The sequence below is a fragment of the Eubalaena glacialis genome, chromosome X, assembly GCF_028564815.1.
Source record: "Eubalaena glacialis isolate mEubGla1 chromosome X, mEubGla1.1.hap2.+ XY, whole genome shotgun sequence".
Classification (NCBI taxonomy): Eukaryota; Metazoa; Chordata; class Mammalia; order Artiodactyla; family Balaenidae; genus Eubalaena; species Eubalaena glacialis.
The window spans coordinates 143,358-158,397 of NC_083736.1; the positions used below are offsets into that span (position 1 = coordinate 143,358).

A 15,040-nucleotide genomic window follows, 5' to 3' on the forward strand; every position below is an offset into this window, starting at 1 on the left:
CCGGTCCCCGTGCATCCTGTGCCGTGTCCCATGTCCGCCCCAGTCCCCATGCGTCCTGTGCCGTGTCCCGTGTCCGCCCCTGTCCCCGTGTATCCTGTATCCACCCCGTTCCCCGTGTGTCCTGTGCCGTGTCCCGTGTCCGCCCTGGTCCCCGTGCGTCCTGTGCCGTGTCCCGTGTCCGCCCCGGTCCCTGTGTGTCCTGTGCCATGTCCCGTGTCTGCCCCGGTCCCCGTGCGTCCTGTGCTGTGTCCCATGTCCGCCCCGGTCCCCGTGCATCCTGTGCTGTGTCCCATGTCCGCCCCGGTCCCCATGCGTCCTGTGCCGTGTCCCGTGTCCGCCCCTGTCCCCGTGTATCCTGTGTCCACCCCGTTCCCCGTGTCCGCCCCGGTCCCCGTGCGTCCTGTGCCGTGTCCGCCCCGGTCCCCGTGTGTCCTGTGCCGTGTCCCGTGTCTGTCCCGGTCCCCGTGTGTCCTGTGCCATGTCCCGTGTCTGCCCCGGTCCCCAAGGTCCTGTGCCGTGTCCCGTGTCCGCCCCGGTCCCCATGCGTCCCGTGCCGTGTCCCGTGTCCGCCCCGGTCCCCGTGCATCCCGTGCCGTGTCCCGCGTCCGCCCCGGTCCCCGTGCGTCCCATGCCGCGTCCCCGCCGCCCGCCGGCCGCGCCCTCACCGTGGTCGCTGTGCCGGGCCAGGTCCTGCGCGTCAATGAGCAGGTCGTGGTCCGTGTCCAGCTCCCAGAACTTGCAGTAGATGACGTAGAAGTGCTCGTAAGAGAAGAACTCGGTCAGCTGATTGATGTCCGCCTCGTCTTCCAGAAGCGCCACATTCTACCAGGACAGACCCAGAAGACCGCTGCCAGGCACCTCCGGCTGCAGCGTGGAGACAGGCCTCCCGCGGGTGGGAACCCCCCCGCCCCTCCGCCCCCCGCCCCCAGGAGTCTCACGTCGTGAGGGTGGAGGGTCAGCGCTGGTGGAGACCTGCTTGAGGGCTGGGAGCCCAGCACGCAGGTCGGGGAGCACCGGTCAGGGCCCCGAGACTGCAGCACGGAGCAGCCCAAGCACGTACGCTCTCGTGGCTGGGGGCTCCTGACGCGAGCGGGTCAGCCCCACCCTTGTTGACACGCACAGGTCCACAGAACCCGGGTGCACCCGCTCCCCAGAGGGCAGGGCCGTGCCTCCGGGATGGACGAGGGGAAAGGAAGGGTACACGATGAACGGAAGAAGAAAAAGGGTGGGCGGATGCATAAAGGAAAGGAAGGAAAATGAATGGATGATGGACGAGTCGGGGGATGAGGAATGGATGACGGTGGAGGGACGGAAGGTGGGTGGGGTAATGATGACAGATGGGCAGATGAATGGGGTGACCGCGGATAAGCTAGGTGCTGGGTGGAGGGATGGAGAGTGGGTGGGTGGAGGGAGGGGGATGGAGGATGGGAGAGTGGACAAAGGGATGATCTAGGGGTTGGTGTAGCGACGGGCTATTGGTGAGGGGATGGAGGAATGAACGACGAGTGCGTGGGTAGATGAAGAAGGGGATGGTGGGTGGGGGATGGATGCAGAACCAGATGATAGGGTGGTGGAGGAATGGATAACGGCTGGGTGGATGGACAAGGAGGTGGACGACGGGGGGGTGGACCGGGTGGGGGAAACAGGTGATGCGTCAGCCGATGGAGGGACGGGTGACAGGCTGGTGGGTGCAGGGAGAGACGACGGGTGGGTGGAGAGGTGGGTAGACCGACGGACGACGTGTATATGGATAAAGAATGGACTGTTGGCGTGTGGGCGGAGAAATGGATGACGCTAGGGAAGGGAGGGAGGGAGGCTGGATGGGGTAATGACGACGGGTGGGCAGACGGGTGGGGTGAGGGCTGACAGGTTGGTGGAGGGATGGGAGATCGATGGGGGGCGGGTGGAGGGATGGGTGGATGGGTCGCGGTGGATGCCGGGAGGCTGGATGAGTGGGCGGGGGCATGCAGGAGGCCCCGTGTCCCCTCGGCCAGCCGCCACCCACCTGCAGGAACGTGCTCCTCCGGAGCTCTGCGCACGTGATCCTCCCGGACCAGGACCTGTTGACCGTGTAGAAGATCCTCTGTATGACCTGTAGGAGGAGGCCCGTCGGCTGAGCACCGGGACGCAGGGGGCTGGGGGCCCCGCACGTGACTGTGCAGCAACCCCATGTGTGGTCCTGCAGGTACCCCGCCTGGGACCTCGCCTACGAGCTCCTGCCTGGCCTCACCAGGAGCTCCGCACCCGGGGCCGCAGGGCCCCGTGTCACCAGCAGAGGGCGACCGCACCTCACGTCAAAAGACGGTGGGGGGGAAGCAGTCCTGCCTCCAGCTGCAGGGAGGACACAGGTGGCAGGAGAAGCGGACCCGCTGCCACATGCGGGGGGATGTCCGGGTGAGATGGCCACACCTGAGCTGGGACGGCATGGGCACGCAGTTCCTGCGTGGCTGGGAGTCCTTCTTACACTGCGGGTGGTTTGAGACACTGCTCCCAATGCTTCCACGGACGCTCAACTGACCACAGAATGAAAAACGTTAACTTAAGGCCAGACAGTGACCCCTGCCCCCTGCACGGTGAGGCCCACCTTGGCCACGGGGCTTAGCTCTGCTTCCTGGTGAGAAAGCGGGCTGTGAAGGGCCATGGGTGCGGGGGCTGGGTGTCCGTTCCCTCACGGCGGGCCTGGAGCCCGGGCCTCAGGTGCCCACGGAAGCCACAGGGGCAGCGGACGCGCTCGTACTCACCGTGGTGATGTAGCGGGAGTGGAACTCCGACGCTTCCTTCAGGAATGCCAAGCCTGGGTGGGTGTTCACCACGTCCTGCACACGGGGGACAGGACACGGCCCTGGGATGTGCCGCCAGGCCCAGGATTAAGCGTGCACGTGTCCACTACCGACACCCAGGTTCACACATCCAGCCACAGAGCCGCTCACGCAGCGTCACCCCAGACACACGGTTACGTGAAATCACATCAAATTCAAGGATCACACGGAATCATCTGGGCCACGAGCTAAGGAAGCACGCCACCTGTCGCGGCCGAAGGTAACAATCTGACACGTGTAAATGTATAAAAGACCACCGTGGAACTCCACCCCAGGTTCTGAGAAAGAAAATTGGCGATATCCTCACTTAACAAAGCACTGCAGTCCCAGGAGCCCTTTAAGTCGCTTCCATTCAAATGGTTTGGCAACGTCGGTTACTCCGTGTTCACGTGGAACACGCGGGTAACCGGAGACCGCCTTCGATTCCCCTCTACAGGATGTAACAGACAGCGCTAAACAAAATCGTGTTTACAGGAACCAGAACGGCATCTGGAAATGAGCATTCTGCAAACCGCGAGCGGCCTCTCGTGGGCGGCCCGGCACCCGAAGGTGCGACTCCACGCTCCGCAGGCTCAGGTGTGCAGCTGTCCACACCGTCCTGCCTCTCACGCAGGTCTGGAGGGGCTGCACGGAGCCAGCTTCGGAGGAGCCCGCCAGCCCCCGGGGTGTAGACACCGGGGCGCGCCTGCGAGGAGGGGGCGAGGGCGTGTGCGGAGGGGAGGTGGGGATGGGAGGCGTGTGCGGCGGGGAGGCGGGGACGCACCTGCAAGAAAGGGATGAAGTCCTCCTGCGCCAGGGAGTTGCCGCCGGGGCTCATGAGCAAGTGGACGAACTTGGCCGCGTCATCGTGACAGCTCTGGAGCATCCTGGGCGACAGAGGGCACCCCAGCTACACCCCGCGCGCGTCCACAGGCCCCTCCCCAGACTCCGGGGTCGGGTGCTCCGTGAGGACGGGCACAGATGGACGGGGCCCCGCAAGGGACATGGTGCGTGCCGGGCACCCCCGGACATCCGTCTCCGTCCCTTACTGTCCCGGCCGCAGGAGCACCGGCCAGTGGAGGCAGAGGCACGGCCGGGCCACCACTCCCGCCCCGGGACTCACTTCCTCCACATGGCGACGAACTTGTGCACGGAGACGGAGCCCGTACGCTCCCCGCCGGCGCCGCAGAAGAGCGGCCCCTTCCAGTAGAGCGGGCAGCCGCAGGCCTGCGGGCGGAGGGGGAGGGGACACAGGGTTAGCGCTGCCCGAGCCCCCGCAGCGGCCAGGAGCGCACCGCGCGCAGACAGCCCGACCGCGCAGCCCAGCGCCTGCGCCTGCGCCAGCCCCACGGGCCTCTAGGCGGAGGGGCAGCCTCTCCCAGCCGTCACTCCGGAGACGCCGACGGCAACGGCGCTCCCGAGCACGCGGCACAGACCGCCTGCCGCAACTGGAGGCGGCACGTCGGCAGCTGTAGGGAGGCGACGACCACGTGCCCAGCCCTGGACGTGCAGCACCTCCGATGACGCGTCGGGGCGGCGTAAGCGACAGATACTCCTTCAGTTCAGAGTGTGAGGCTGTGACCCGGGCACATCTCAGGGGCCGAGGCGACCGCAGGGCTGGCGGCCACAGCTGTCAACGCAGGTGCTGACCGGGACACAGGCCCACGCTCTGAGCTTCCCTCCCGAAAACGCAGCAGCAGCAGGGCGGAAACGACAAAAGCTGAGAGAAGAGAAAAAAAGAGCAGATACGCAACAGAGGAGTCAACAAGGCCGAGTCAGCTCTTCGGAAAGCTTTTACGCAAGCAATTACCCCTCAGCAACACTCCTGGAGAAGCAGAAAAGGGAAACGCGCACTCCCCACGTCAGCGGTCACTGCAGAGCCCGCCAGCGCTGGACAGACAGGCAATGGACACTCCCAACAACTGGAGGCCAGGAAACGCGACAACTGCAGGCAAACGGGCGGACCCCTTGACTAACGACCGTGTTGAACCAGAACTGACAACGGACATCCAGACGGTTCTACATTTCAAGAGACCCAACCCGTGGCTTAAAGCCTTCCCACTAAGAAAATCCCAGGCCCAGCTTTAGGGAAGAAATCACGTGGATGGCACCCACACTCTTCCAGAGAATGGAAACAAGGGACATCTCCGAACTCCTGTTACGAGGCTGCACGTCCTGGACCCTGACACCTGTGAGGGGAGATCAGGCGCCCTCAGCTCCCAGGAACAGAGACGCCAACATCCCACACAAATCCAGGCCAGCAAATCGAATCCAGCAGTAAAAAAAAAAGTCACAGTAACAAACAACAGGCCAGGAAACTTACGAACAGAAAGGAACACAGCACTGTAATCAGGGGCGTTCACAGGAGCCCACGGCTCACATCTGCACGTGGGGACACGCGCTGGCCGGCTCTGCCCTGAGCTGGAACGGGACAGGCTCCAGCAGCAGAGATGGAGGAGGGGACGCTCGGGGCAGAGACAAAGAGGAAACTCTGGTAATTCACAAATACGCGATGGTAGGGAGAGTTCCGAAAGGTTTACGAAATACCAGAATTACACTAAGTCCCCCTACACACGAACGAGTTCCATTCCGAGAGCACGTTCCGAAGTCCAGTTTGTCCGTAAGTCCAACAAAGTCAGCCTAGGTACCCAACTAACACAGTCGGCTGCATAGTACTGTACTCTAACAGGTTTCCAATACTTTCCATGCAAATGATACATAAAAAACAAACACAAAAGATGAAGAAACATTTTTACATTTTTACAGTACCTTGAAAAGTACAGTAGTCCAGTACAACAGCTGGCACACAGGGGCTGGCATCGAGTGAACAGGCAAGAAGAGTTACTGCCTGGAGGAGGGAGAGGAGGTGGGAGATGGTAGAACTGAAGGATCGTCAGCAATAGGAGACGGAGGGCGAGCTGCAACGTCACTCGTGCCTGACGCTGACCGTAAGCACGTTCGCATCTCTAAAAGTTCGCAACTTGAAGGTGTGTACGTAGGAGACTTACTTGTAACAGAAAACCAGCAAAGCTGCGGGATCCCAGGACAATGTACAAAAATCAATTATATTTCCACACACTGGCGACAAGCAATTAGAAAATAAAAAATGTAACAGTGCCGTCTACGAAAAGCATAAAAGACATCAACCTACAGGTAAACGTAACTGAAAGTGCGAGACCTCTACAAAGGGAACGAGAAAGCGTGGCTGGGAGAAATCAAAGACCCCCCCCAAATGGAGGGACAGACCATATAGATTCCTGGACTGGACATTTAATGCTGTTGACACATTTTTGACCGGAAACATTATTACAGCCACAGGCGTTAGTTTCTGCAAAAATCTCCCAGTCAATAATGTGTTAAAATGTCAACTGTTCCCCAGACGACCCACAGATTCAACGCAAAGGCAATGCACACCCAGCAAGGTGTGTTTTGCAGAAATCAACCAGCTCATCCAAAGCCCACACGCAAACGCACATGACTGTCAAGCCTTCCGTGCAGTCACAGCAGTGAGGCTGTGCATCAGGGCAAAGAGGAAGGGACCAGTTTAGGGACAGACCCCCCACGTGCCACCCACCAACTCAGCACACAAAGTTGGCGGCAGCTCAGAGGGAACGATCGTCTCTAGTGACAGCCCAGCTGGTCGGCGGGGCAACTCTACAAAACCATGAGGGAGGGATCCCAGCCCCAAGCGTGGACGGTGAAACTCCAAACTTTCCAGAAGGAAATGTAGGAGATCGTCCCGATGCTGGAGAAGCAAAGGTTCCCTAAACGTGACTCAAACACCAAAACTCTGAAAGAGAAGGTGGGTGGACTGAACCGCTTCCCCACCAGAACTCCGGGGCAGACGTCGCCGAGGGCATAAAAACAAGCCGCAGACCAGGAAAACGTTTGCAGGGCATTATCCTGACAACGGGGTCACACACAGACTTCAAACTAAGGCGAAGGTACAGAAAAAAAGGCCAAGGGCCCAAGAGAGCGACAGGCCCTGCCCGGCCCTGCAGGGAGAAGGGTGTGAACACGGCCGGGACTCCGGAGGGAGAGGCAGAGGAAAGGCGCAAACCGGGTCCCCACAGAAGCCCACACGGGCAACGGCGCTCACAGGACCCAGGTCACGGGCATCTCCCGTGGATCGGGGAGGTGGCGGCAGAGCTGCCAGCAGATGGTCTGGCAGGACCCGAGCACCGGCCACGCACGCCCGTGGCCAGGGGCCGCCCTGGGGGAGACCGCCGGAGTCCGCTCCTGCCCACCACGCCAGGCCCAGAACGCGCCGGCGCCTTATCCTCGGCGCCCCGGGAGGGAGCAGCCCAGCTGCGCGGGAGCCGTGCGTCTGGACGCTCTGTGGCTTCGCGCACACGCTGGGGCGGGGACCACGGGGCGAGGCTCGGGCACAGTGCGGGCTGAAAAGCCTCTGCTCCGCGCAGGTGGGCGCACGTCCTGGGGCGACGGGCAGCGGAGGCCTCCTGCCAGGGATGCTGGCGCCAGGGCCCCGAGGGGGCTGTGTGAGCCGGGGCGCGGGGGGCACTGGCCACTCCCTGGTGCGGGAGGGCGCAGGCGGCAGGGACCGGGGAGCCAGGGACCTCGGTCATCCCGCCTGGAGCGCTCGCGCGGGCACGTGAGAACTCGCTGGACGGACTCGGGCGATGGCACCGTCCCGTCCCAGGGCCGTGCGTCCGTCCACCGCAAGGCAGGAGCTGTGCCCTTGCCCGTGGGGTGAAACCTGCATTCACGTCCCCGAACGAGCGGTGCCTGCACTTCCAAGCCCACCCACCCCACAGGCAGCTGGAGAGTCCATCCTAACACTTTCACCGTGACCTCCGTCCGCTACCTCTCAGGACCGTCTGCAAACATTCTAAGGGAACGGTAAACACCAACTCTGAAATCCAGAGGTACGAAGAAACGTGTTTAAAAATATGGTAAAACGCCACCCTGAAGGGAAAAACACACGACATGGTAAGGTTTTACAGGTCTATAACTTCCATCTAGTGTACGTGACGGGAGACCCGGGCACACGCCGAGGCCAGCGTCACCGTCAGGAGCAGCCCCGTGGTGACCCCGATCCCCTCCCTCACGCCCCTTACGGCACCCCCCGACCCCGCGCACACACGGAGCTCCCCGTCCGTCCACACAGCCTGTCCTGAACACAGCAGCATCTGGCTGGGGCCTGGGGTCTGGCTCGGCTCCCGTGGCACAGGGCATCTGACATCCACCCGTGCAGGACTCTGCGTGTGGACCACCAGCAGGTGCACGCTGGCCTTTGCCCGGCTCCCCCCACGGGGCTCCTGACCACATGGGGTCCCCTAAGGGAGGGATTCCCAGAGCATCTGCGCTCCCACCACGAACACCTGGTGCCAGGAGCGGCTTCTGCGCTGATATTTGGCCTCTGCCCCTGGCTCCGGACACGGAGCCCCGAAGTCCCTTGAAATCTCCTGGGGGGACGGGAGCCTGTTTCGTCGTGGATGGGGCTGTCCTTAAAGAGCCCACGCCATGGGTACCGAGCTGGAACTTTCAGCGCCCCGGCATTCTCTGCAGAGGGCGAGGGCAGAGGTGGAGAGAAACCTCGATCATGCCCACGGGATGAAGCCTCTGAAACATCCCCTGAAGGAGCGGGTTCAGGGGCCTTCCAAGCTAGGGAACAAATCCGCCGCACCAGGACAGAGACGCACCCCAACTCCACGGGGACAGACTGCTGCGCTGGGGAGCCCCCGACGCCTCACCCTGACGCCTCTTCTCCAGGCTGCTCACCGGTACCCCTCAGCACACCCTTTACAAGGAACCCTTTATGACGAACTGGTGTTTCCCTGAGTCCTGTGGGCTGCTGAGCAAACCGCGGAACTGCGGAATAGACGTGATCGTCTATTAGAATCTCCTAAGGAACCTGAAAAAGTGATCTGATGGGTGTGTGTCGTCCAAAGCCAACACACAAAAACCAACAGCAGGGGGGTCATGAGGGGGGTCGTGGGAAGCCCCGGAATCCAGAGCCAGACGGACACACAGGTGACAGCCTGGGACTCGGGCCTGGCGTGTGAAATGGGGGCAGCCCCGTGGGCTCAGCACCCCCCGTGCTAACTCCAGGCAGCAGGGCTCAGAACGGGACGAACTGCAGGACGCCCAGATCAAAGCCCACACGTGTGCCGACAGGGGCCCCCGTGAGCAGGGAAGGGAAGCAGAGACTGCCCTTTTCACGGATCAGCCGTTTGCCCCTTTCTGTGTTCACAGGAGCGGGTCCACCCATCTCGGGCACGCAGGCTCCTGAGAAGCACGTCTCCGGCAAGAACAAGGGCCGTGTCGCGATGACGAGAGAGAAGAAGGGGTGTGAGGACGGAGCTGATCTGGGGACAGGAGGGCCTCACACGACACAGCAGCCCACAGAGGCACAAAGGCCACGACCCCCAGCCCACAGCTCCCCAAGGAAACCCCGCACTCACTCACCATCGGGAGCCGCACCCTCTCCCGTAACTGACGGAACAGGCAGAACCTGCCGAAACGCCGGGACCTGGACACGCTCGGAACCCAGGGAGCAAACCGACACTCAAGGGCTGGACGACCTTCACGTGCGCATTTACCAAGACGACCACCCTCAGCCCAGAAAACAAGTCTCAGTACATCTGGAAGCACTGAGACCAGACAGAGCACCCCTGCCCACGACAGAACTAAACTGGAAATGAGTAACCAAAACATGTCTAAACAAGCTGCAGGAGCTGAAAATCAAAACAACGAAATTCTAAATAACGCATCAGCCAAAGGAGAAGTTACAAGACAAACACAAATGTAGTTTGCACTGAATGAGAAGGGAAAAAAAAAACACACAAAAAACCAAAAACCAACACATCAACAACGTTTGGGATGCCGGTCAAGCAGCGCTCGGAAGGAAGTTCAGAGCATTAAGTGCTTCCGCGAGCAAAGCAGAAAGGCTGAGTGGACAGAGCTGCCTCGTTGAGAAACTGCAAGGAGAACAGTTAGCCCTAATGTGAGCAGAAGAGAGAAAATGATAAAGACGGGAAATCAATGCGATAGGAAATCATTACAAAAAAGTTAGCAAAACTAAAAGCTAGTTCTCAGAAAAGATCAGCAAAATAAAAAACTTCCGGCCAAACTGACTGAGGATAAGGACAAAAGACACAAATGCCAACATCAGAAGTGGCAGAGGGACGTCAGTCAGTACAGACCCTAAACGTGTGGAATCTTATAAACAACGTGTGTCAATAAATGCACCAAGCCATGGGAGCTGGGCACACACTTGAAAGACGGGAACTACCCCATCAAACTCAATGTCCACAACCTTCCCAGGGAGAGAATGTCCAATCCCAAACGCTTCACTGTGAATTCTGCCAAACGTTTAACGTAAAACACCATCCCAGTTCTAAACACGCGGCTCCGGAAAAGAGGGCAATAACCCAACCAATTCTGTGAGGCCAGGCCACCCTGCTACCGCACCAGAGAACTCACTAGACAAGGCATCTCCAGATGGGCGTCTTTCCGGAGCCTGGATTTAAACCCTAACAAGACACAAGCAATCAGAATCCAAAAGCACGTAAGGAGGAAGAGACAGGATTTATGATGAAATGGGATTCATCCGAAGACGGAAGACGGCTTGAGGGAAGAAGAAAAGCCACAGGAGCACTCAATACATGCAGAAAAGCGCTGGGCAAATTTCAACACGCGTTCAGGATCTTACCCAGTGAAAGGGCTCTCGGCAAACTAGGTTCCTCAACCTGGTAAAGGACACAGGAGCAGCTGCAGCTCCCACGCTGCGTCTGCGCGGAATGACGCGCCCCAAGGCTGGGGGGGCGAGGGCCATGCTGCTCCCACACCCCGCGTCAACGTCCTCACGGAGGCCCAGCCAGCACAGGGAACAGGGCAGGAAAGAGGATACAAGACACGCAGATTACAGAGGAAACGGGGACACTCTCTTTATCTGCAGAGGATGTGATCGTCTACTGGAAACTCCTAAGGAACCTGAAAAAGTGATCTCATGAGTATGTGTCATCCAAAGTCAACACACAAAAATCAACAGCAGTTCTGTACACTTCAAGGGACAACCATGAACTGAAGCAAAATAACGCTACTGACAGTATCATCAAAGACATGAAACACTGGGTTATGCCCACGTATTCATACGTTTGAGGAAAGATGAACATGACAAAACGGTACTGAGAGAAATTAATGATGACTTAGAGTCTGAGAAATGCCGGGGTCATAACCCGGCAGACTCGATGTTGGAAAGGCGTGGACTGTCCCCAAATCCACCTACACACTCAAACGATCACAACCCGAATCCCAGCAGGCTCCTTTCGCAGGCGTGGGGACGGTGATTCTGCAGTTCACGTGGGAATGCAGAGACACCAGAGCAGTCGCAGCACTTGAGAATCAGGGAGAAGCAGGAAAATCAGCACTGCCAGACATGAACACAGCAGTGAAGCTACAGCAGCGGGGCCAGTGCTGTCCTGCTGTGACAGACGGCCCATCACCGACACCCAAGAGCGTCCAGGGACAGACTCACGTACGGCAATTCCCGTCGGAAGAAGGTGCCAAGGCAAGTCAGCGGGAGGACGAGGTGCCCAACGAGCGGGTCTGGGGCCACTGGACACCGTGTGCAGAGATGCACCTTCCCTCCTACCCCACATGTGCCAATACCCAACTCAGAGTGGAGCACAGACCTGAAGGGAAGAGTTACCGGAATCGGCCTTTAGAAGAAAACACAAGAGAAAAATCCTACTGGCCTTGGATTTGCCAACACTTCCCATCAAGGATACAAATGCATAAACCAAGTAGGGAAAAAATTTGAAAACTGGACACAATCAAAATGAAAAACGTTTGCAATTCCCAAGACTGTTACGAGAGCAGAAAGACAAGCGAACATTGGGAGAAAACATCTGCTACACAGTACCTCTGACAAAGGACTTGTATCTAGAATGTATGCAAAGCACATATAACTCAATAGTAAGAAAACACCAGATTTTTAAATGGGCAAATGATCTATCTGAACAAGCATGTCATCAAAGAAGACATACAATGATAAATGGGCACATTTAAAAGATGCTCACTCAGTACTGTTAGTCATTAGAAATGTGCAAGTTAAAACAAACTATCTCCATATACCCAATAGGATAGAGCTATGGTCTGAATGTTTGTGTCCCCACCCCACCCCGCAAAGTTCTTATGTTGAAACTTAATCCCTGAGGTGATGGTATTAGGAGGTGGAGCCTTTGGGAGGTGATGAGGTCATGAAGGTGGTGCCCTATGAAGGGGATTAGTATCCTTATAAAAGGGACTCCAGAGAGCTCCCTCACCCCTTCTTCCGTGTGAGGGCACAGCAAGAAACTTCTGTACCCCAGAGGACAGCCCTCAGCAGAACCAGCCCTGCTGACACCCTGATCTCGGACGTCCAGCCTCCAGAACTATGAGAAGTAAACTTCTGTTCTTTATAAGCCACCCAGTCTGCAGGATTTGGTACATCAGCCTGAACCAAGACAAATGGCTACAATTAAAGAGAGAGAAAAGCAAGCGTGCTGAGGATGCGGAGCGACGGAAACCCACGCATGCTGGTGGGGATGCAAGATGGCGCAGCTGCCGTGGAAATCAGTTGGGTGGTCCCTCAGTAAGTCAAACACAGAACCACCATATGACCCAGCAATTCCACTCCTAGGTATGTGTACACACACACACACCACCGCCCACCGCCCCCCCAGCCGAAAGAACTGAAAACGGGGCCTCACACAAACACTCGTACTCAAATGTTCACAGGAGCACTGCTCACGACAGCCAAAAGGTGGAAACCACCCAAACGCCCATCTATGGATGACTGAATAAGCAGCATGGGGTCCAAGCACCTAATGGAATATGACCCAGCCATGGAAAGGAGCGAAGCTCTGACACAGGCTACCACGTGCATGGACCTTGAGGACGTGATGCCAAGTAAAGGAAAGAAGGCAGACACAGGACAATTAGTGTATGGTTCCATTAACATGAAATACTTAGAGCAGGCAAATCCACAGAGACAAGAAGCAGATGAGCGGTGTCAGGGGCTGGGGGAGGGGGAATACAGCGACTGCCAAGGGGCCCAGAGCTTCTTTTGGGGTTAGGAGAATGTTCCGGAACTAGGCAGTGGTAAGGGTCGTGCAACACTGTGTGTGTAGTAAGGCCTCTAAATTTTAGATTTTAGAATGGCTAACGTGCTGATAGATTTTTATGTGAATTTTACCACAATTAAAAAAAATAAGTACCTACTGTGTGATTCTATTTACATGAAGTTCTAGGAAACTCTAACTGATCCACAGCGACAGAAAGTAGACCAGTGGGGGCCTGGGGCTGGGCCAGGATGGACTGTAAAGGAGCCAAGTTGGGGGGAGGCTGGAAATGCTTCTCATCTCGACTGTCTGCATAGTCTCACGGGGATTCACACACATCAAAGCTCACCAAATGGTACACCGCAAACATCTACTGTTTACCTCACATCAGTTATACCTCAAGAGAGCTGCCAAAAAAAGAAAAAGCTGCTGATGAGAAACAAACACATAACCAGGGACTGAACATAATCGTTAGGGAAATGAGACACGAAGCCACAGTAAGTGACCTCTGCACGGGCACCAGCTCGGCTAAAGTTAAAAAATATCAACACCAAGTGCTGACGGCTTACAGAGCAACTGGCGTCTCACACACTGCTGGCTGGACACACATAACGGACAGTCACACTGGAAGATGGTTTTACAGTTTCTTATAAAATTAAACATAGAGTCACCAGATGACCAAGCAATTCAACTCTGCAGCATTTCTCACCTCAGAGAACTTGCAAAGGTGTTGCACAAATCCTGTGTACAGACGTACACAACAGCTTTATTCATGAGACAAAACTGGGAACAACCTTTCATCCACCAGTAAACAGATACACCAAGGGACGTGCGTGCACAGAATGCTACTTAGCAGTAAATGCTAAGGACGAACATTGACAATTAGGCTGAGTGAAAGAGGCCAGAAAAACCCAAGACAACCCACCACATGATCTAGAAAAGGCAAAACAATAGCACCATAGGGCCAGGGAGCGATGGTGAGGTAGGCCGGGACCTGGGACCCTTTGCTGCAGGGCTTGCACATGGACAAACGTCTCCTCCAGCAACAGATACAAAGAAACTATAAGGGACTAAAAATAACTGCACACACGTGCAGCTGGGGCAAATTATGAACAAGACACAAAAAAGTCAGAACCTAACTGTCACTTCTGCAGTGCCAGGAGCAAAAGCAGGGTCCTGCACCCATGATCCCTGTACATGGCACCACCAAGGGGGTAGGCAGATGCCCAAGCCACTCCCTCTGGCCCAACCCACTGATCAAGGAGTCCAAGGGACGTCCCTGGGTTATTAGTGTTCCCTACCTTGCCGGTGATGTGGATCCACAGGGGTGAACATTTATCAAATTCTGTCAAACTGTATACTTAGAACTGGGGAGTCTTACTCTGTGTCAATTATATCTCAGTAAAGCTGACTGAAAAATAAATTAATTGTTCAATTCAAGAAGCTGGAAAAAAGTGACAATAGAAAAAATGTAAGAAAGTAACAAAAATGAAAGCAGAGGTTCATGAAGGAGATGAACAAAAAATTAAAGTACTCAATGAAGCTGACAGATTCTTATCTGAAAAAATATAAGTTAACCTCTAGCATGACTAGTCAAATGGAGAGATAAATAACCCTACGAAGACAAAGGGTCAAATGTGCAGATTTGATGTTCTTGGATTGAAAGAATCGATACTGCCAAAATGAATATACTACCCAAGGCAATCTACAGATTCAATGCAAACCCTATCAATTTACCAATGGCATTTTTCATAGAACTAGAAGAAAAAAATTTTTAATTTATATGGAAACACAGAGACCCCCAAATAACCAAAGCAATCTTGAGAAAGAAAAACAGAACTGGAGGAATCAGGCTCCCTGGCTTTGGACTACACTACAAAGCTACAGTAATCAAAACAGTATGGTCCTGGCATAAAAACAGACACACGATTCAATGGAACAGGATAGAAAGCCCAGAGCTAAACCCATGCACCTACGGTCAATTAATCTATGGCAAAGGAGGCAAGAATATACAATGGCGAAAAGACAGTCTCTTCAATAAGTGGTGCTGGGAAAGTTGGACAGCTACATGTAAAAGAAAGAAATTAGAACACTGTGTAATACCCTACACAAAAAAAAACTCAAAATGGATTAAAGACCTAAATGTAAGACTGGATATTATAAAACTCTTAGAGG

The 15,040-nt window shown here is 56.2% G+C and overlaps 1 protein-coding gene across 4 annotated transcripts in view; it reads right to left on the bottom strand.

Moving 5' to 3' along the window:
* LOC133082140 (serine/threonine-protein phosphatase 2A regulatory subunit B'' subunit beta-like) overlaps positions 1-15,040 on the bottom strand; it is a 67,371-nt gene that overhangs the window by 9,786 nt on the left and 42,545 nt on the right. For all 4 annotated transcript variants that reach the window (XR_009698913.1, XM_061178597.1, XM_061178595.1 and 1 more), the window contains exons 3-7: positions 3,922-4,025; positions 3,583-3,685; positions 2,742-2,816; positions 2,006-2,092; positions 666-822 (exon numbers count right to left, since the gene is read on the bottom strand). Coding sequence is in view for 3 of the 4 variants with exons in the window: in XM_061178597.1 (XP_061034580.1) it covers positions 666-822; positions 2,006-2,092; positions 2,742-2,816; positions 3,583-3,685; positions 3,922-4,025 (526 nt within the window). In the remaining variant the exon portion in view is untranslated. The remainder of the gene's footprint in view (positions 1-665; positions 823-2,005; positions 2,093-2,741; positions 2,817-3,582; positions 3,686-3,921; positions 4,026-15,040) is intronic.